Genomic DNA, 19,618 nt, shown 5'->3' on the forward strand with positions numbered 1-19,618 from the left:
TAGTGTGCCCAGGGCAACTTCAAACAGGAATTCTCATATACATGTGGGGGAAAAAAACTTCTAAGATCATAATTTGGTGTCCCAATATGCTCTTTCTCTTTCCCCCCCCATCTTATAATTGTGTTGAAATCAACGTTCACCACATCATCTCCAACTCATTATTTCCCTGTATCTCAAAACTGTGGATGTCTCCTGTCAATTTGGGCACTGGGACATGTGGCAAAATCAAATACTTTTCTAAATTTACCTGGTGATTTTGGCTTTAAACGCTCATGTTGAAGACTAAACAGAGTGTCAGATAGTTTATAGAGATTGTCTATACACTCTTGTGAAGAAGCCAGGCTTGTTTGCACTTTAACATTAACTTCCTCAATCCATTCAGCAGACCTTTTTTCAACTTCTCCATCCTCCTCGACATCGTATTCATCGATTAGTATTTGATCTACAAAATACATGGATAACAGAAAATTACATTTGTAAATTACATTGAAATAGCCTGTGTGGCCTTACATAAAGCTGCTCCTGTTTTAGAAGCACATATTACTCATTGCACCTTTTTTGCTAATCAAGGTAAATACATTAGTGCTAGTAAGTGAAACACTTTCCATTTTGAGCACAGAGCATTGTCAGCATTGAACAAGTCAGGAATAACATAGTTTGATAGAGAGTGAAGCTCCCTGTACACTGTCCCATCAAACACTCCCAGGCCAGGTACAGCACGGATTAGATACAGAGTAAAGCTCCCTCTACACTGTCCATTCAAACACTCCCAGGGCAGGTACAGCACGGATTAGATACAGAGTAAAGCTCCCTCTACACTGTCCCATCAAACACTCCCAGGGCAGGTACGCACCTCCTCTATCTGGGAGTCCTCCTTAGCCCCGCTGAGGAAGCCTGGCCAACAAACTGGCAGGTGTTGGAGGCAAAAGTCACCACTCAGCTGGGGCGCTGGACAGGACTGCTTTCCTACAGGGGCCGAGTGCTGGTCGTAAACGAACTGGTGACCTCAATGCTGTGGTCATTTTGGCCCCACCCCCTGCATTTTCCGCCAAGATCCAGAAGAAGCATGTCGATTTCTTCTGGGGCAAGAGGAAACACTGGGTCTCTGCAGCGGTCCTGAGTCTCCCGATCGAGGAGGGCAGCCAGTCGCTAGTGTGCGTCCACGCCCAAACTGTGACTCTCTGCCTTCGGACCCTGCACAGATACCTGTACATTGAGAGTCCTCCCAGATGGTGTGCGCTAGCTACATATTTGTTCCGCCGGGGCACTGCCTTCAAGACGACACGCAGCTCCCGGCGGAGAATGTTAGCCGCGCCTCTCTGAGGGAGTTGCCTGTCCGTTACCGGAGTCTAGAACATGGTCGCCTCTAGTCAGGGCACTCCCCCGCTGGCGGAGGAGAGCGCCTCAGCTGTCCGGGCAGCTGGCTCTGGGGACAAACCGACGGGCAGAGGAGTAGCCAAACCCCCCGGGACGCCCCTCACTGCGGGTGACGAAGGGGCTAACCGAGCTGACCCCCGCTCGGATGGAACTGCTCATCGGACCCAGGCCCCGAAACCCTCCTTGGGAGCCGGTCCCGCACAACCCAAGCCGCCTCTCGCAAATGCCTTCCATGCAATTCCACACGGCGTGAAGGGGTTTCCTGTACAGGCTGCTCCTACACACTCTTCACTTTCTCGCCCTCGTCTGCCGCCCGGACACGCCGTGGCGGTTCGTGTTGACATCTGGTGGCGAGGGGAAACCCTGGTGGAGGTCTCTGTACGTGGGAGTCCTCCCCCTTTACATCTGAGACCTGGGATGGAGGGTGCTGCACAGGGCAGTCCTGTGCAATAGACTGTTAAGTAGGTTCACGGACTCCCAGGCCGCCTGTAATTTCTGCGGCTTGGGCGAGTCCGTGTTCCATGTTTATATGGAGTGTGCGAGGTTGCTTTGAGTATTTAAAGGGGCTGCTCAAGTTTTCGCTGCACTTCAGCCCCACACTCCTGATCCTTGAGCACCCGGTCGGAGGAGGGTGGGCCGGGAGGAGGATCTCCTCGTTGGTCTGCTTCTGGGCCTGGCCAAGGTGGCAGTTCACAGGTCCAGACTGTGGGCCATCGGGGGGTCCATCCGCCCTGATTGCCTGCCCCTCTTCTGAGGTCACATTCGCGGGTGTCCCTGGAGAAGGAGCATGCGGTGTCCGCTTGAGGCCTTCTGTGATTGGTGGGCACCACAGGGTCTGGAGTGCATCATCAATGCCGAGAATGGCATTTTAATTTGAGTTTTGTTTCATTAATTCACTTTTAATAAAATTATTTATTTAAAATATATATAAAGGGGGCCTGGGGAATAAAGGCCCCCTCGACAAATAATATATAAAAGGGGCCTGGGGTATAAAGGCTTCCAAAAAAAACCTCCCTCTACACTGTCCCCATCAAACACTCCCAGGACAGGAACAGCACTGGGGTTAGATACAGAGTAAAGCTCCCTCTACAAAAAAAAAGAAAATAAAATGGGATTAGATACAGAGTAAAGCTCCCTCTACACTGTCCCCATCAAACACTCCCAGGACAGATACAGCACAGGGTTGGCTGCGCTCTTTCCCCATATTGACGAACTGGCATTATGGTGCGCATGAACGTTCTTGCCGATGCTCTTACAAGCATCAACAATGCAGAGAAACGTGGAAAACGCCAGGTTCTCATTCGGCCATGCTCCAAAGTGATTGTGAGATTTCTGACTGTAATGATGAAGCATGGTTACATTGGAGAGTTTGAGATTATTGATGATCACAGGGGTGGGAAAATTGTTGTTAATCTCACAGGCAGACTGAACAAGTGTGGTGTCATTAGCCCCAGATTTGATGTTCAAGTAAAGGAGCTAGAAAGGTGGCAAAATGGTCTACTGCCTTCCCGTCAGTTTGGGTACCTCGTTCTAACAACCTCAGCTGGCATCATGGACCATGAAGCGGCCAAGCGAAAACACACAGGAGGAAAAATCCTAGGATTCTTTTTCTAAAATTTGAAACCAGTCTAAAATAAACCATTGAAACCAAAAAAAAAAAACAGGGTTGGCTGCTGGCTAAGTGGAGTGTTGACTGCTGATTGCAGCAACGAGCCTCAGCTGAGAGTGCTGGTGGCAGTTGGAGGTTGCAGAGGTGGAGAGAGGAGCTACACTGAGCAAGGGAGAGCAGTTACAAACAAGCAGAGGAAAACTCCAACAACAATCGCCTTTAAAAGAGAAGAAAGCGACATTCTTTTTTTGTTGGAAACAAGGCTTTGTCTGGAGGTGGGTGCTGAACACCAGTAATTTACTTTGGACAGTTGGGGGAGGAACAACAAGGGGTGGGGCTGCCAATTCAACAGGAATCTGTGCTGCTGCAAAAGCACACAGGGAAGCTCCCTCCCCACCCCAATTGCCAAGCCTGGGTCAGCTGAAGCTGCCCAGCTAAACAGACGGAAGGGGATAGATAGTGCCTGGGCAGCTTCAGCTGACCCAGGTGAAGACGACTCCCCCAACCAGAAGACCGGAAGACCAAGTTCAAAGACTGTTTTAAGTGTACTGTGAGCACCACCTCCAGAAAGCAAGTCATCCCTTTCAGCCTGCCTTTGCCTCTCCTCTATTACCTCAGCCTCTCCACTAACCTGTTGTTTGTTTGCTTGTTTAGTTTAGAGATACAGCACTGAAACAGGCCCTTCGGCCCACCGAGTCTGTGCCGACCATCAGCCACCCATTTATACTAATCCTACACTAATCCCATATTCCTACCACATCCCCACCTGTCCCTATATATTTCCCTACCACCTACCTATACTAGGGGCAATTTATAATGGCCAATTAACCTATCAACCTGCAAGTCTTTGGCATGTGGGAGGAAACCGGAGCACCCGGAGGAAACCCACGCAGACACAGGGAGAACTTGCAAACTCCGCACAGGCAGTACCCAGAATCGAACCCGGGTCCCTGGAGCTGTGAGGCTGCGGTGCTAACCACTGCGCCACTGTGCCGCCCATATGTCTTTAATACATATTCAATTTTTTCTGTGAATCTCTGATATTTGGTGTGCGAGCCCACAATTTGGGGTGGGTTTAGCTCTTAGACCATGGCAAGCCCCTCATCACCGGTGGCGGGGCCCTCTACTACCTATGCAGCTGCAGTTTCTGTGGCTGCCCACGTGGCCCCGTCACCCTTTAAATTAATAACATCCAGCCATGGGGTGAAGAGCTATCCCCACCCCAACATGTCTATTGAGGCCTGCGTAAAGGCAATGGCCGAGGTTGTCGGCCCCTCGGCCATTGTTGCGGCCTCAAAGATGTATGGGAAGGCTGTGTTCTTTTTGAGGACCGAGCGGGCGGTGTCCCTGGCCCTGAGTAAGGGGCTCGCTGTGGGGGGGACCTTCCTGCCAGTGGACCCTCTGGGGGCCACTGCGCATCGGATAATGTTGTCCAACGTCCCACCCTTCATTCCCAGTGAGCTCCTCCTCCCCCACCTGCACCATCTGGGGGAGGTGAGGTCGGGGATCACCCCAGTCTGGCTTGGTCTTCGGGAGCACAGCCTCCAACATGTCTACTCCTTCCGCCGCCAGTTATTTATGCAGCTGGCGCGGGAGGAGGACACGGAGGGCCAAGTTTATGTGGAGTTCCAGGGGACGGCCTACCACGTCTTCTGGACCTCGGATGGGGCGCGGTGCCACGTCTGCAAGGGGGTGGGGCATGTTCGTAAGAACTGCCCCAACCTCCCGGCCGCCAGCTCCACCTCAGCGGCCCAGAGTGGTTCCACAGCACCTCCTCCCACTCCCCCCACACATCCAATAGACGCCGCTCAGTCAGTTCCGGAGGCTGTGGTTTTCACAGCCTCCGGCGGGGAGGGGAGCGTCCGTCCGAGCAGAAGGAAGACGCGGGGAAAAAAGAAACATCATGAGGCGCGTCCCCTGGACACTTTGACTCAACCCGAGCCTGAGCTCAGCCCAAAGCCCATTCCCATGGAATCCACCTGTCCCAGGGCTGGGCTCAGGCCCAGGGTGACTAAAAAGGAAAAAAAGGGTGCGGAGGTGGAGGTCTCTGATGACATGGAGGTCTCTGAGCCTCCGCGCCCTAGTGGGAAAAAGAGGAGCAGGCACCCCTCCACAGAAATAACACAGGGCCCTGAGGTGCTGGGCCCATCTGTTGGGGGGGAAGCTGTCTCCTGTTTCGGATCCTCAGGTTCCCCCTACCACCACCACCAAGGCTGCAAAGTCCGGGCAGGAGCTCCCTATTCCTCAGGATGGAGGGGAGGGGAAGGCCCCGGTACATGAGGCCCCTCCTGAAGGAGTAAGTGGGGCCCTGCTTGTGGTGGGGGAGCCTGGGGACGCCACCCATTCTGCCACTGCTACTGGGTCGGGTGCCCTGAATGAAGGGGAGGGCGACGCCCCAGAGGGTCAGCCCTCCCAGCCGGAGTCCACCACCAACCAGGAGACACCTGACCTGGTGAAAACTGAGAATGCTGCCCCATCTGCTGGACCTGTGGGTGCTGGCAGAGCGGGAGATGGCCTCCTCTCTCCGCCTCGGGTCTCGGCTCCGGCTGGATTTCCGGAGTCGGGATCTTATGTCTCCCCTGGACCACTCGTTGGCCTGGGGACGGAGGTGGAGGGGGGTCCTGGGCTGCTGGCGCCCACAGGCTCCAGTTTTACAATAGAACCCAGAGACGACTCCTCCGCCATCGATCCTGGGGGTGGGATCGTGACGGGGGCGGGACCAGCTGGTGCGGCCGGGACGTTCGCCCCACAGTGTGTGGTGGATGTGTCGGCTGCTGGCGGTGACGACCCGGAGGAGGATGGGGATTCGGTGTGGGGCACGGAGGATGATCTTGATTCCATCGCCAGTGAGGTGGTGGAGTCCCTCGTGCCTCCCACCGAATCTCCTCTCACCCCCACGGCGGAACTCCGGGATTTCCTCGCGGTTTGCAGGGGCTGCCGCAATAAAGTTCAGCTGGCCCTCGACCGCTGGTCGAATCTGGCGCTGATCATCCAGTCCGTCCGTGCTGCCCTGAAGATAACGGGCAAGCGCGCGGGCGTGAAACTGGTTGAGAGGCGCCGGTTTAATGTGTTCCTCAATGGGTTGCTGGGGGAGTGGAAGGCCAGGTGCACTTCCACTCCCTCCTCACAGTGAGCTGTTGGTGACGGGTTTTAAGTACCTTTGACATGAAGATAACCATAGCCAGCCTCAACATCAACGGCAGCAGGGGGTCTCACCCTAGATTTCACAATCTCTCAGTCCTTAGGGAAGGGAGATATGCGGTGAGCTTTCTGCAGGAAACCCACACCGTTCCGGGAGACGAAGCCACCTTGCTCCTGGAGTGGCAGGGTGGGGTCGACATGAGCCACCTCACCCGTATTTCTAGTGGGGTGGCTATCTTGTTGGCCCCGACTTTTCAGCCGGAGATCTTGGGGGTCAAGGAGCTAGTGCCGGGCTGCTTGCTCCACCTCGCCGTTCGCCTGGGTAGCGTGCCGCTCCACTTTGAACATGTACGCGCCCAGGTCCGGCGCGTTGCAAGCGCGCTTCTTTGAAGAAGTGTCCGCTATCTCTCGAGCTCCATTCATAGCAGCGAGTGCATCATCCTCGGGGGGGATTTTAACTGTACCCTCGAGGTGGGGGATCGCTCCGGTCCTCAGCGCGGCCAAGCGTCGGTGGAGAGGTTGAGGGGACTGATCAGCTCCCTCAACTTGGTGGATGTCTGGCGGAATCTCCATCCCGACTCCAGCGCCTTCACGTGGAAGTCTGGAGGAGAAGGGTCTCGAATCGACCGCCTCTACTTTTCGCAGGTGTACGTCTCTCGCATCTTGGCGGCCTCCATGCGGCTGGTGCTGTGCTCGGACCACCACCTGGTGTGAGCGGAGTCCGCATACTGGCACTTTAACAACCGGCTGCTGGAGGACGAGCGATTCCGGGACTCGTTCCGTCAATTCTGGGCCGACTGGAGAAGGAAGCAGGGGGCTTCCCCTCCTTGAGGCTATGGTGGGACGTGGGCAAGACTCACATCCGTGGCTTCTGTCAGGAGTACGCGAAGGGGTTGACCAAGATGCGGGAAGCCGAGATCGGGCGCCTTGAGAGGGAAGTGCTTGGCTTGGAGTCCCGCCTCGGTCATGCCATCACGGACCCGGCCCTGTGGCAGGCGTACAAAGAGAAGAAGGGCGCGCTGAGGGACCTGCAGCTTATCGGGTCCCGAGGCGCGTACGTAAGATCGCAGATCAGATCCTGTAAAATTTGGACCGCGCCTCACCCTTCTTCTACTCGCTGGAAAAATGGTGGGGGGTCCGTAAGCAGCTCATTGAGCTGCTGGCCGATGAAGGATCCTCCATCACGGATCCGGAGGGAACTGGCCTCCTGGTCCGTACTAATTACAGTGCGTTATTCTCTCCGGATCTGTCCAGCGAGGACGCACGCAGAGTTTTGTGGGAGGACCTGCCGTAGGTCAGCCCGGAGGGCGCCGAAGGATTGGAGGCTCCGCTCACGTTCGCGGAGCTGACCGGCGCCCTCCACCAGCTCTCAAGGGGTAAATCCCCGGGGCTGGACGGGCTGACTGTGGAGTTCCTCAGGACGTTCCTCAGGACATTCTGGGATGCCCTGGGGGACGATTACGAGTGGGTCCTGGGGGAAAGCCTGGCGACCGGTGAGATGCCCCTCTCGTGGGGCAGGGCGGTCATCATCCTGCTGCCGAAGAGGGGCAATCTCTGCCTGCTTAAAAACAGGCGTCCAGTCTCCCTCCTCAGCACGGATTATAAGATCTTTGCCCGGGCTATGTCTACCCGCCTGGGCTCCGTGCTGGCCCACATGATCCACCCCGACCAGTCCTACACGGTCCCGGGCAGGTCCATCCAGGACAATATCCACCTGCTCTGGGACCTGATCCATCTTTCCCAGAGGACTGGTCAGTCGGTCGCCTTTCTCTCCCTCGATCTGGAGAAGGCGTTCGACAGGGTGGATCACGAATACCTTTTTGGGACTGTGCGCGCTTTCAGACTCGGGCTGCATTTTGTGGCCTGGGTCTGACTTTTATACGTTGCTGCAGAGTGTCTGGTCAAAGTTAACGGGTCCTTGATGGCACCCCTTCGCTTTGGAAGAGGAGTGCGTCAGGGATGCCCCATGTCTGGCCAATTGTATACGATCTGCGTGGAGCCATTCCTGTGCCTGCTTCGCAGGAGGTTGATGGGATTGGCTCTGCGTGAGCCGGCTATGCAGGTCGTCCTCTCTGCTTGCACCGATGTGCTCCTCGCGGTCACAGATCCTGTTGACTTGCAGAGGATGCGCGACTGCCAGCAGACCTTTTCTGCCGTGTCGTCCGCGAGGATCAATTGGGAGAAATTTTCCGGTCTCCTGGTGGGTCAGTGGCGGGTGGACTCCCTGCCGGAGGAGTTGACACCTTTTGCGTGGAGCACCACGCACCTCCTCTATCTGGGAGTCCACCTTAGCCCCGCTGAGGAAGCCTGGCCAACAAACTGGCAGGAGTTGGAGGCGAAAGTTGCCACTCGGTGGGGTGCTGGACAGGACTGCTCAGAGTGCTTTCCTACAGGGGCCGAGCGCTGGTCATAAACCAACTGGTGGCTTGATGCTGTGGTACTGGTTGGTCACTTTGGCCCCGCCCCCTGCATTCGCCACCAAGATCCAGAGGAAACTCGTCGATTTCTTCTGGGGCAAGAGGAAATACTGGGTCTCTGCCGCGGTCCTGAGTCTCCCGATCGAGGCGGGCAGCCAGTCGTTAGTGTGCGTCCGCACCCAGGTTGCGACTCTCCGCCTTCGGACTCTGCAGAGATACCTGTATGTCGAGCGTCCTCCCAGTTGGTGTGCGCTGACGACGTATTTTTTCCGCCAGTATCACTGCCTTCAAGACGGCACGCAGCTCCCGGCGGAGACCGTTAGCCGCGCCTCTCTGAGGGAGTTCCCTGTCTTTTACCAGGATCTATTCCGAGTCTGGAACACGGTTGCCTCCAGTCAGGGCGCTCCCCCGCTGGCGGAGGAGAGTGCCGCGGCTGTCCAGGTGGCTGACTCTGGGGCCAGACTGGTGGGCGGAGGAGTAGTCGAAGCCCCCGGGATGCCCCTCACTGCGGGTGGTGAGGGGGCTCGGGAGAGCAGAGCGCTCCCGGCCAAGCTGACCCCCGCTTGGCCGGAACTGCTCATCGGACCCAGTCGGTCCCGCACAACCCAAGCCACCTCTCGGAAATGCCCTCCGTGCCATTCCAATTGGCACGGAGGGGTTTCCTGTACAGGCTGCTCCTGCACACTCTCCACATCCTCGCCCTTGTCAGCAGGCTGGACACGACCTGGCGGTCTGCGTTGCCATCTTGCGGCGAGGGGAAACCCCGATGGAGGTCTCTCTATGCGGGAGTCTTTCCCCTTTACATCAGGGACCTGGGGTGGATGGTGTTGCACAGGGCAGTCCCGTGCAATAGACTTTTAAGTAGGTTCACGGACTCCCAGACCGCCTGTACTTTCTACAGCCTGGACGAATCTGTGTTCCACGTATATATGGAGTGTGCAAGGTTGCAGCACCTCTTTGAGTATTTGAAGGGGCTGTGCCTCAAGTTTTGGCTGCACTTCAGTTCCACGCTCCTGATCTTTGGGCACCCGGTGCGGAGGGGCGTGGGTCAGGAGGAGGATCTCCTCATCGGTCTGCTCCTGGGCCTGGCCAAGGTGGCAATTCACCGTTCTCCCTGATTGCCTGCCCCTCTTCCGTGGTCATGTTCGCGCCCGGGTGTCCCTGGAGAAGGAGCATGCAGTGTCCGCCGGTACGCTTGAGGCCTTTCACGACCGGTGGGCACCGCAGGGACTGGAGTGCATTGTCGACGCTGAGAATGGCATTTTAATTTGAGTTTTTTGTTTATTAAAATCATATAGTTATTTTAAAAAATATGTATATAAAGGGGGCCTGAGGAATAAAGGCCCCCTCGACATAAAATGTAAAAAAAAGAAAAAAGGGGTTAGATGTCGAGTAAAGCTCCCTCTACACTATCCCCCATCAAACACTCCCATTTCAGGGGCTGGGTCACATGATTTCAAATTATGACCAGGGCTACTGGTTTACTGTGATTAAGTCAAATAATGTTTTATTACATGGGATTGCCGTATTTGTACTGCCTTTTTTGAGATCACATTCTGCAATTCCTTCCATTTCTCCTAGTCTCCTGGTTAATATTTATCCCTCAACCAACATTATCAAAACAGGTGATCTGATCATTTATTTCATTGTTGTTTGTGGGAGCTTGCTGTGCAAACTGGCTGCTTTCTTTCCTTCATGACAATAGTGACTACAATTCAAAAGTACTTCATTTGCTGTGAAGTACTTTGGGACATCCTGAGGTCTTATTTTCACTAAAATACAGTTCTGATGAAAGGTCACAGACCTGAAACGATAACTCTGCTTCTCTCTTCACAGATGCTGCCTGACCTGGTGAGTATTTCCAGCACTTTGTTTTTATTTTTTATTTTCACTGTTTGGGTGTTGCCTTGTTGGTTAGACTGTCACCTTGTGCTGTAAATAGTGACTCTGTTGAAGCACTCGAATTGAAACTGGATCTGGCCCATATCCAGCAGAGAGCAAGGGAATTGTGATGGAAACTGATAAATGGTTGAATTAGATCCTGGTTGATGGGATGACCTGGAAACCCTCTTCTCTTGCCTACATTCCTAATGGGACATGCAAATTATTGAATCCCTACTATTCTATGTTCACTACACTATCTATGTTCACATTTATAATAGAACCTGCCTATGTAAACATGCCAGTGTCATTACACCCTCCCACCAGCTGTAGCACTGAAGTGTCTTGCTTTTGCATGTCCAGCTCCTCAGCTTGTACTGAATAGAAAGTTCTAAGCTCCAACCAACTCTACTTCTCTCCTTCTCAAATTGAGAGTTAGTTTAAAATTTCCCTCTCAATGTATAATGCCACTGGAGATCGACTAATTTATAATAAACCACATACTGCTGTTTGATAGCCACTGTAGAATAAACTTTAAGATTTCCTCTTTGGTGCTGCTGCCAGTTGCAAACTCAGTGATCACATCTATCAACCACTCCCTTTCCTTTCTTTCAGGGGTAAAGGTGATTTTTGGCACTTGCTGGTGGTCAAATCTTGCGTGGCTCAAAGCAAAATTCACTTTGTCCAGAATGTCCCTCAAGCGTTCTGCAACTTCCTGTTGGCAAATGTTAAAAGATCAAAAGGAGGTAAGCTATTCAAGCAAATAGTTTTAAAAATTGCACCTTTTTTGGAAATATCGATTACTTCTAAAGACACAAATCACTGCACTCAGCCTATCTACGTCCCTGCTATATAAAATGAAGAAAAAAATGTACATCAATAAAAAAATCTGCATTTATGTTTTTTCTTTCATGACCTCCGTATTGTAGATTGTTGCTACTAAGAAATAGGTTTGATTCCTCTAGTTTGTAGAGATTACTGAGTCTTTGTAAGGTTTAAAACAATAACTCATTTATTACATTTCAGGAAGTATTTACACTTTCTCTTAAGCAGGTTTAACTCTGCTGACACGATGCTGTTTCTCCTTCTGAGGTCTCCACCACATGTGATCTCTGACATCATCACAGTGGGCGCTGTCACTCACTCTGTCCCAAACATTAACCCTTTCAGACCCTTATACTACACTCAGGATGTCCCAAAGTGCTTTACAGCGATTGAAATATTGTTGAAGTGTAGTTACTGTTGTAATATGAGAAAATGCTACAGCCAATTTGTGCTCAGCAAGATCCCACAAATAGCAATGAAATAAAGGACCAGATAATTTTATTTTAGTGATGTTGCTTGAGAGAAATAGTGGCAAGGACACCAGGGAGGAATCCCATTCAATCACCATCATCTCAGCTCTCCCCCATTACCAGGATCTCCTGATCAAAGCAGTAGCTCATTACTGTACTGAATGATACCAGAATTTTTTTTTTATTTCATTGAATCTTCGATGTCTCCCTGGCAACTTGTACCTTATAGCGCTGTCTGGCTCCAATGTTATCATCTATACATCCCACACTCAATGGCTTCTCACAGACAACTGTTAGGAGTGTGAAATGTGAGAACTTTACAAATCATTTGCTAATCCTTTGTCCTCACCAAAACAAAAAAATTCCACCAGTAAGTTTGTGTTTTCCCCCGCCCCATGCATGTAATATGACAGATCTTATTCAGTAGTTTATTCACACATTATACACTATGCTCAGCATAGTGAGGAAGGTCTTCGCTCGAGTCGCTTTAAACAGGCTCCAGAAGCTGGCTGAGCGTGTCTACCCTGAGGCACAGTGTGGCTTTCGAGCAGAGAGATCCACCATTGATATGCTGTTCTCCCTTCGCCAGCTACAGGAGAAATGCTGTGAACAACAGATGCCCCTCTACATTGCTTTCATTGATCTCACCAAAGCCTTTGACCTCGTCAGCAGACGTGGTCCCTTCAAACTACTAGAAAAGATCGGATGTCCACCAAAGCTACTAAGTATCATCACCTCATTCCATGACAATGTGAAAGGCACGATTCAGCATAGCGGCGCATCATCAGACCCCTTTCCTATCCTGAGTGGCGTGAAACAGGACTGTGTTCTCGCACCTACACTGTTTGGGATCTTCTTCTCCCTGCTGCTCTCACATGCGTTCAAGTCTTCAAAAGAAGGAATTTTCCTCCACACAAGATCAGGTGGCAGGTTGTTCAACCTTGCCCGCCTAAGAGTGAAGTCCAAAGTACGGAAAGTCCTCATCAGGGAACTTCTCTTTGCTGACGATGCTGCATTAACATCCCACACTGAAGAGTGCCTGCAGAGTCTCATCGACAGGTTTGCGGCTGCCTGCAACGAATGTGGCCTAACCATCAGCCTCAAGAAAACGAACATCATGGGACAGGACGTCAGAAATGCTCCATCCATCAATATCGGCGACAACGCTCTGGAAATGGTTCAAGAGTTCACCTACCTAGGCTCACCTATCACCAGTAACCTGTGTCTCGATGCAGAAATCAACAAGCGCATGGGAAAGGCTTCCACTGCTATGTCCAGACTGGCCAAGAGAGTGTGGGAAAATGGCACACTGACATGGAACACAAAAGTCCGAGTGTATCAAGCCTGTGTCCTCAGTACCTTGCTCTATGGCAGCGAGGCCTGGACAACGTATGTCAGCCAAAAGTGACGTCTCAATTCATTCCATCTTCGCTGCCTCCGGAGAATCCTTGGCATCAGGTGGCAGGACCGCATCTCCAACACAAAAGTCCTCGAGGCGGCCAACATCCCCAGCATATACACCCTACTGAGCCAGCAACACTTGAGATGGCTTGGCCATGTGAGCCGCATGGAAGATGGCAGGATCCCCAAGGACACATTGTACAGCGAGCTCGTCACTGGTATCAGACCCACCGGCCGTCCATGTCTCCGCTTTAAAGACGTCTGCAAACGCGACTTGAAGTCCTGTGACATTGATCACAAGTCATGGGAGTCAGTTGCCAGTGATCGCCAGAGCTGGCGGGCAGCCATAAAGGCGGGGCTAAAGTGTGGCGAGTCGAAGAGACTTAGCAGTTGGCAGGAAAAAAGACAGAGGCGCAAGGGGAGAGCCAACTGTGTAACAGCCCCGACAACCAATCTTATCTGCAGCACCTGTGGAAGAGCCTGTCATTCTAGAATTGTCCTTTATAGCCACTCCAGGCGCTGCTTCACAAACCACTGACCACCTCCAGGCGCATATCCATTGTCTCTCGAGACAAGGAGGCCAAAGAAGATTACACAGACATATAACACACTGATTTCGCAAGCCACTCATTTGTATCGAAAACCACTATTTGTGGTTCAAGAGCAAGGCCCACCACTTATCTGGGCAGTAGGGATTTTGCCAGCAATGCCCGCATCCAGAGAATGATTAATTTTTTTAAAATTCAAATGAACCTCCAATTTAAAGACACTGCAGAAAAATAGTCTGTTTTGCTCCAATACAATCTGTCAAGTGATACCCAGTTGCCATGACCACGGACATTAATAGGATTTTGAATAATGGCAATTTTAGAATGTGAAGTTTTGTCCTGGTAACAGTATTCATAAATATCATTCATATTTTTAAAAATAAAATTCAGATATATGGAGAACACAATGAGAAATCCCTTAGCTATGTAACTGACAATCCCAGTCTCCATAAATTAAAAAAGTCCCACAATTTCCCCAAAACATCCCTGTTTCTCTGAAAAGAGTGTTCCAGTCTAAGGAATTGAAAGGTAAAATGCCAACATCAAGTTCAAACCTTAGTTCTGGTTGTTCACTAAAACCCGCCATCATGTGTGTGTGCGCCTCTGTGCAAATTAAAATAACTCAATGAAATTATACCAAGTTCCTCAATAAAACCTTAAGCTCTAAAATAATTCTAAAGACCAAAAGATCACATAAGGTCTGGAGAGAGAAGAGGTCTTTCTGCCCATCAAGCAGTGTTGTTAACACCTCTAGCCCTCAAGGAGTGGTGCAGGAGAAAAAAAACTGGGAAAAGAGCAGGAGAGTGGGACCAATTCGATTCCTCTTCGAAAGAGCCGGCGCAGACTCATGGGTCGAATTCTGAGCTGTACTATTCTATGGCAATAACAGCGATTCATTATTTTTTTTAAAATTGTGATTCCCCCATGCATCCCATAATTTTTTCAGTCTGACTGGCCTTTGTTGTCAAGAAGATAACCTGCTTCCCGACTCCTGCTTGTGTGCCCTTGGGCAGCCACTAGGAGGACTCGGGAGGCAGGATGCCTCCAGCGGATTAACCTACTCCTGCCCAGGGCTGCGGAGCGTCCACATGCTCGTATTTTGTGGAGTGTTCGTGCTGTGAACACCGAGCACCACTTTGCCGCCGACTGATAACCTGTTTATTAACGTGTGAGGTATATAAATTTCAATGTCAAGGCTGATGAGCTTTCAGGACAGTCTCACTGGTACAATAAACATCTTATCTGCCTTCTTCCTGTGAAGGAATGCTCCTTTGGAAGACAATGTTTCTATTGAAATTCCGGTCCCAGCTTGAAGTCGAAGGAAAACAAAATGAAAAACCGAGGAAACCTGAAATAAAGGCAGAAAATGCGATCAATCTATAGCAGGTCAGTCAGCCTCTGTAAAGAAAAAAGATAGATTAACGTTTCGAGTATAGATTACGTTGTACTTCAATATCCTTCAAGTTACAGTGACAGGATGGTGCTGAAAAACAGCGTGGGATGATGTTCCCGCTTCTTCTAACTTCAGCACTGGGTGTTTCGTCGAATGTAAATGTTAGTACAAACGTATAGAGCACTCAGCCAGGAACCGTCCTTCTAAATTATTTTTGTGAAAACATACGATTATCGTTACCCTTTCTTTCGATACCAGATCATACTTCCCCTACAAGTGCTGTTACCTGTCTTGCTCTCGCCAGCTGTGCTGTCTCGATTTTTCCTATGGCTCGTTTGACTGTCGTGGAGAGGTCACTGTCGCTTTCGTTAGGTGTCAGAATAGTGCTCCCAGAGTCAGTCTTACTTGTGTCCTCTTTATTGTCCATGTTGTTTTTAAAAAGGCACACAACTGAGAACAAAAACCTTCAAATAGTTACGAGAACCGGTGTATATATATATATAATTTTTTTTACTTTCCCTTAATGTTTTTGTCCATCTAAGTTAAAGTGAAGTGCGAGGGAAGTGGGACGAATTCTGACACCGGTCCTTTCGCACCTTTAGCCACGTGTCATGAATGAACGATTGTTTACCTGGTTGACGTTGTGTCGGCGGTGCTCGGAAATCGAGAATGGGAAATGTCACGGGTCACAAACCTGAAACCGACACTGGGGATTACTTTGGCAAAGCGTCCTTTTTCAAGAAAAGCGCAAACAAGGTTTTTTTTGGACCCTTGACAGCAAGAACAGAGGGAAGTAGGACAGACCACAACTCCCAGGCTGCAGTGGGCATTTCCACGCAGGCGCTCTGAGTCCCTGGGTGGCGTCATGCGTATAAATAGCGGCGTTGTGGAACGCTGAGCCCATTGTTACAGACAGGTCGGTACAGTGGAGCTAGTCAGAGTAGGGGCTGCGGCAAGTCACTTTCACCAGCTTACCTTCTTTCCACATTACCCGTTGCTTTCCCCCCCCCCCCTCCCTCTCAATTCCTTTACAACCCAAGCCATCGCCTGCCAATCCTCCTCTGATTGCAACAAATCCAAGCACCTCTACCGGCAAAAAAGAGCACTTTCATTAACACGGATCTGTTTGGAAACGGGGTTGAATATATATTGTATGAAAGACTGTTCTGGAGGAAAAAAAAAAGGACTCGCCCAGTCAAGCGCCATTTAAATCCCTGTACAGCACTTAAATAGGAGGGAAACTGCCGATTATAATCTACATTTCAGGTAGGGGAATGCATTTTTTTTGTTTGTGCATGATCATTGGTCCGTCACAACCAGGCTGGCAGAATACTGCTTTCTGTTTCATGGTTAGACTGGCTATAAACAAGCCTTGACACCCTTTATGATGCGGTTTCCGGGATAGTCGCCGGTAAATCTTCGTCAGAGCCAGTGATCAGTTGATGAATCATGTCATGTTAAATACCACCTCCCTCTTAATGCTCCTCACTTACCTTTTTGAGTGGTGTTTCCCTTTACTCACTAGTTGTGCAGATCAAATGTCAAAATCTAATTCTCCCACAGCTACATGAAAGCAGGTCAGCTGCAATGTAGTGTGCGCATTTTTCTGGTGACACCTCGTTAAATGGTACGGTAAAACATTTGGCGAATAACACTATCCAATATTAAGTGTTTCTTTCTAAACTCTCTACGTGTCTCCACACATTATATATTTCTCGATACATTAGGAGTCCCTTTTTGTTCTGCCTTTATTGAAATCTAAAGCAACCCCATTCTCGAATATAAACTTACCACCAAATGAACTATTCTTCTGCAAATCTCAAGGAGTCTTACCACACCGCCCCCCACCCCCTCAAACTCCTGATACTGTAATTGTGAAATGTTAGTTGTGTGAATTAAGCTATTTTGGATCTGCTTGTTATATGCATCTCTAATGTATTTTAATGACTATAGAAAATGTTATGGTGTGTGCAGTATACACTTAAAAATGCATCCTTTTTTGACACTTTTAATTTCTATTCCGATCGTACCCACTACTATATAGTGATAAATATTATTTGTTATTCTAGCAAGGCTGTTGGTAAAAAGAATCCTGAGTTTTAATTGACTAAATTGTCACTAAACTGGATGGAAAACTTCAATATATCTGAGATTTTGCGCAGGCTATCCTAACAAAGCTTGTTTATAATGAATTCCTGCCCAAGGGCAGCATACAGCTGTAACTCTGTTACTGGAGACAAAATGGACACAATATTAATCATAGATTCATCTTATAACACTGTAGTTTCTTAATCACCAAAGTGAAGGACTGTTGAGGAAGAACGCCATTTCAAGAAGTTGGAATGCATGGATTTCTGGGTCTCATGATTTCAAAACATAGGACTAGGGCCACAGGGTTACAGTGTAAAATTAAGGAAGAAAATGTGGCTCTCAAAAGGGAATTGGATAAACATCTGAAGGGAAAAATTTTGCAGGGAACGGGCAGGGGAGTGGAACTAGTTAAGTTCTTGCAGAGAACTGACATGGGCTCAACAGGCTGAATGGCCTCCTTCTGTGCCATTCTATGATTCTATTCTATTATATGGGATTGCTGAACTGTTGCCAGCTTTTTCCTGGGGATCACATTCTGCAGCTCCTTCCATTTTTCCATGAAAACCAAAAACTTGTCCACAAAAGAGTTATTCTTCCCTTTTATCAAGGCTTATGAATAAATCAAATTCTGTTAATACATGAAACTCTAGGATTTTTATGATCCATCTTGTGGGGATCGTGTTGTATGATACCATCCGTTTTCTTGAGAAACTGAAAACCAGTAGCCTTGCATGACGATCGTTCTGGCCATTGATAACATTTTATTCAGTAAGCTGCTGTGGATTGTCTTGGAACCCAGAAGGCTTTCCATCTTCCTGACTAAAAACCAAGTAAGTAAAAGGGAAGGTTACTTTGCCAGCTGTGGGAGCACCATTGCCACAAGGACTGCAGCAGTTCAAGAAGGTCCACTACCTTCTGGAGTAACTCATGAGGGGCAATAAATGCCAGCATTGCCCACATCCCAAGAACAAAAGCTGCTCGTAGGCATCTTGCTTTTCTGTTGCAAACTGGATTTGGCAGAGATGAGGGAGCAGGTTTCCCACTTGGCTAGATAAGATTGATACCTCACCTGCTAGATTGGTCCTTCTCCTAAAACTGACGATATGTTTTTTTCCAATGTGCTACAGCACCAAGAAGCTCTTCGCCTTGTAGAACAAGTAGACTTGTTCCTGGTATTACAGTTCTGTGTTAATAAGTATAATCAGAAGGATTACGAGCTACAGCTCGTGATGTTGCACATCAACAACTGGCATTTATATAGTATCTTTAATGTAGGAAAATGTCCCAAAGTGCTTCACACGAATAGAAGTAGAAACGCAAAATTTAGTTTAGTTTAGAGATACAGCACTGAAACAGGCCCTTTGGCCCACCGAGGCTGTGCCGACCATCAACCACCCATTTATACTAATCCTACACTAATCCCATATTCCTACCACATCCCCACCTGTCCCTCTATTTCCCTACCACCTACCTATACTAGGGGCAATTTATAATGGCCAATTTACCTACCAACCTGCAAGTCTTTTGGCTTGTGGGAGGAAACCGGAGCACCCGGAGAAAACCCACGCAGACACAGGGAGAACTTGCAAACTCCACACAGGCAGTACCCAGAATTGAACCCGGGTCGCTGGAGCTGTGAGGCTGCGGTGCTAACCACTGTGCCACTGTGCTGCCCCTAAACACTAAACCAAAGAAGGATATTTTAGGAAGGGTGACTAAAAGTTTGGTCAGAGGTAAGTTGTAAGAAGGAGAGGTGCAGGGGTTTAGGGCCTAGATGGCTGAAGGCACAGCCGCCAGTAGTCAAGTAAAGGGAGTGGAAGATGCACAAGGTTGGGTGAGTTTTAAGTTAGGCCTACCTATTGCTGAAATTACAGGGCTCCTCTGGGCCTATTCTCAGAAGGGTTCCTACAGCAGATGGGAAGCCTGCACAACAACAACTTGGATTTATATAGCACCTTTGACGTAGTAAAACGACCTAAGGCACGTCACAGGAGACAAAATTTGACACCGAGACACACAAGGAGATATTCAGGCAGGTGACCAAAAACTTGGTCAATGAGGTAGGTTTTAAGGAGCATCTGAAAAGGAAGGGAGAGAAGTGGCGAGGCATCACATCAGTGTACATGGTGGTAACACTGGCAGTCAGGAGAAACCTGTTGCTCAAAGTTGCCTTATCCAACTGCTGGTCAATGCAATGGAGAGACAAAAATCTTCAAACACTTGAATCAGGAATGTGATGTTATTCAGGTGAGACAGCAGCAGTATGTTTGGTGCCACGTGGTGCTTTGGCACAGTAATAAAATGTGGGTGTATACTGAAAAATACTTGTTTGCCAATTTTGTGGGCCATGCTGCCACCGTAGCAATGCAGAGAATAATCCTGGCACATCCTCAGAAGGAAGAATTAGAGATCCATTAGTACCATTTGTGCTCTGCAGCACGTCCTTCCTGTTGAGCTCAAGCTGT

The 19,618-nt window shown here is 49.7% G+C and overlaps 3 protein-coding genes across 11 annotated transcripts in view; 2 read left to right on the forward strand and 1 right to left on the reverse strand.

The window, feature by feature from the left end:
- Nucleotides 1-19,618, reverse strand: part of LOC137358668 (myosin-9-like) — a 47,442-nt gene that overhangs the window by 13,791 nt on the left and 14,033 nt on the right. For 2 of the 3 annotated variants that reach the window (XM_068024821.1, XM_068024819.1), the window contains exons 2-4: nucleotides 15,349-15,512; nucleotides 10,930-11,140; nucleotides 248-442 (exon numbers count right to left, since the gene is read on the reverse strand). In XM_068024821.1, the coding sequence (XP_067880922.1) occupies nucleotides 248-442; nucleotides 10,930-11,140; nucleotides 15,349-15,512 (570 nt within the window). Of the gene's footprint in view, nucleotides 1-247; nucleotides 443-10,929; nucleotides 11,141-15,348; nucleotides 15,513-16,555; nucleotides 16,616-19,618 lie in introns of those variants that run through there. The other variant, XM_068024820.1, reaches the window with a different exon arrangement.
- LOC137358723 (small ribosomal subunit protein uS8-like) lies at nucleotides 2,576-3,038 on the forward strand. The gene has a single exon (XM_068024967.1). It carries the CDS (start codon nucleotides 2,599-2,601, stop codon nucleotides 2,989-2,991), a length of 393 nt encoding a protein of 130 aa, XP_067881068.1. The 5' UTR covers nucleotides 2,576-2,598; the 3' UTR covers nucleotides 2,992-3,038.
- LOC137358669 (cysteine/serine-rich nuclear protein 2-like) overlaps nucleotides 14,915-19,618 on the forward strand; it is a 52,614-nt gene continuing 47,910 nt past the window's right edge. For 6 of the 7 annotated variants that reach the window (XM_068024830.1, XM_068024823.1, XM_068024826.1 and 3 more), the window contains exon 1: nucleotides 15,979-16,328. The gene's annotated coding sequence lies outside the window, so the exon portion shown is untranslated. Of the gene's footprint in view, nucleotides 15,056-15,978; nucleotides 16,329-19,618 lie in introns of those variants that run through there. The other variant, XM_068024827.1, reaches the window with a different exon arrangement.

The sequence above is a fragment of the Heterodontus francisci genome, chromosome X, assembly GCF_036365525.1.
Source record: "Heterodontus francisci isolate sHetFra1 chromosome X, sHetFra1.hap1, whole genome shotgun sequence".
In the NCBI taxonomy this organism is placed as follows: Eukaryota; Metazoa; Chordata; class Chondrichthyes; order Heterodontiformes; family Heterodontidae; genus Heterodontus; species Heterodontus francisci.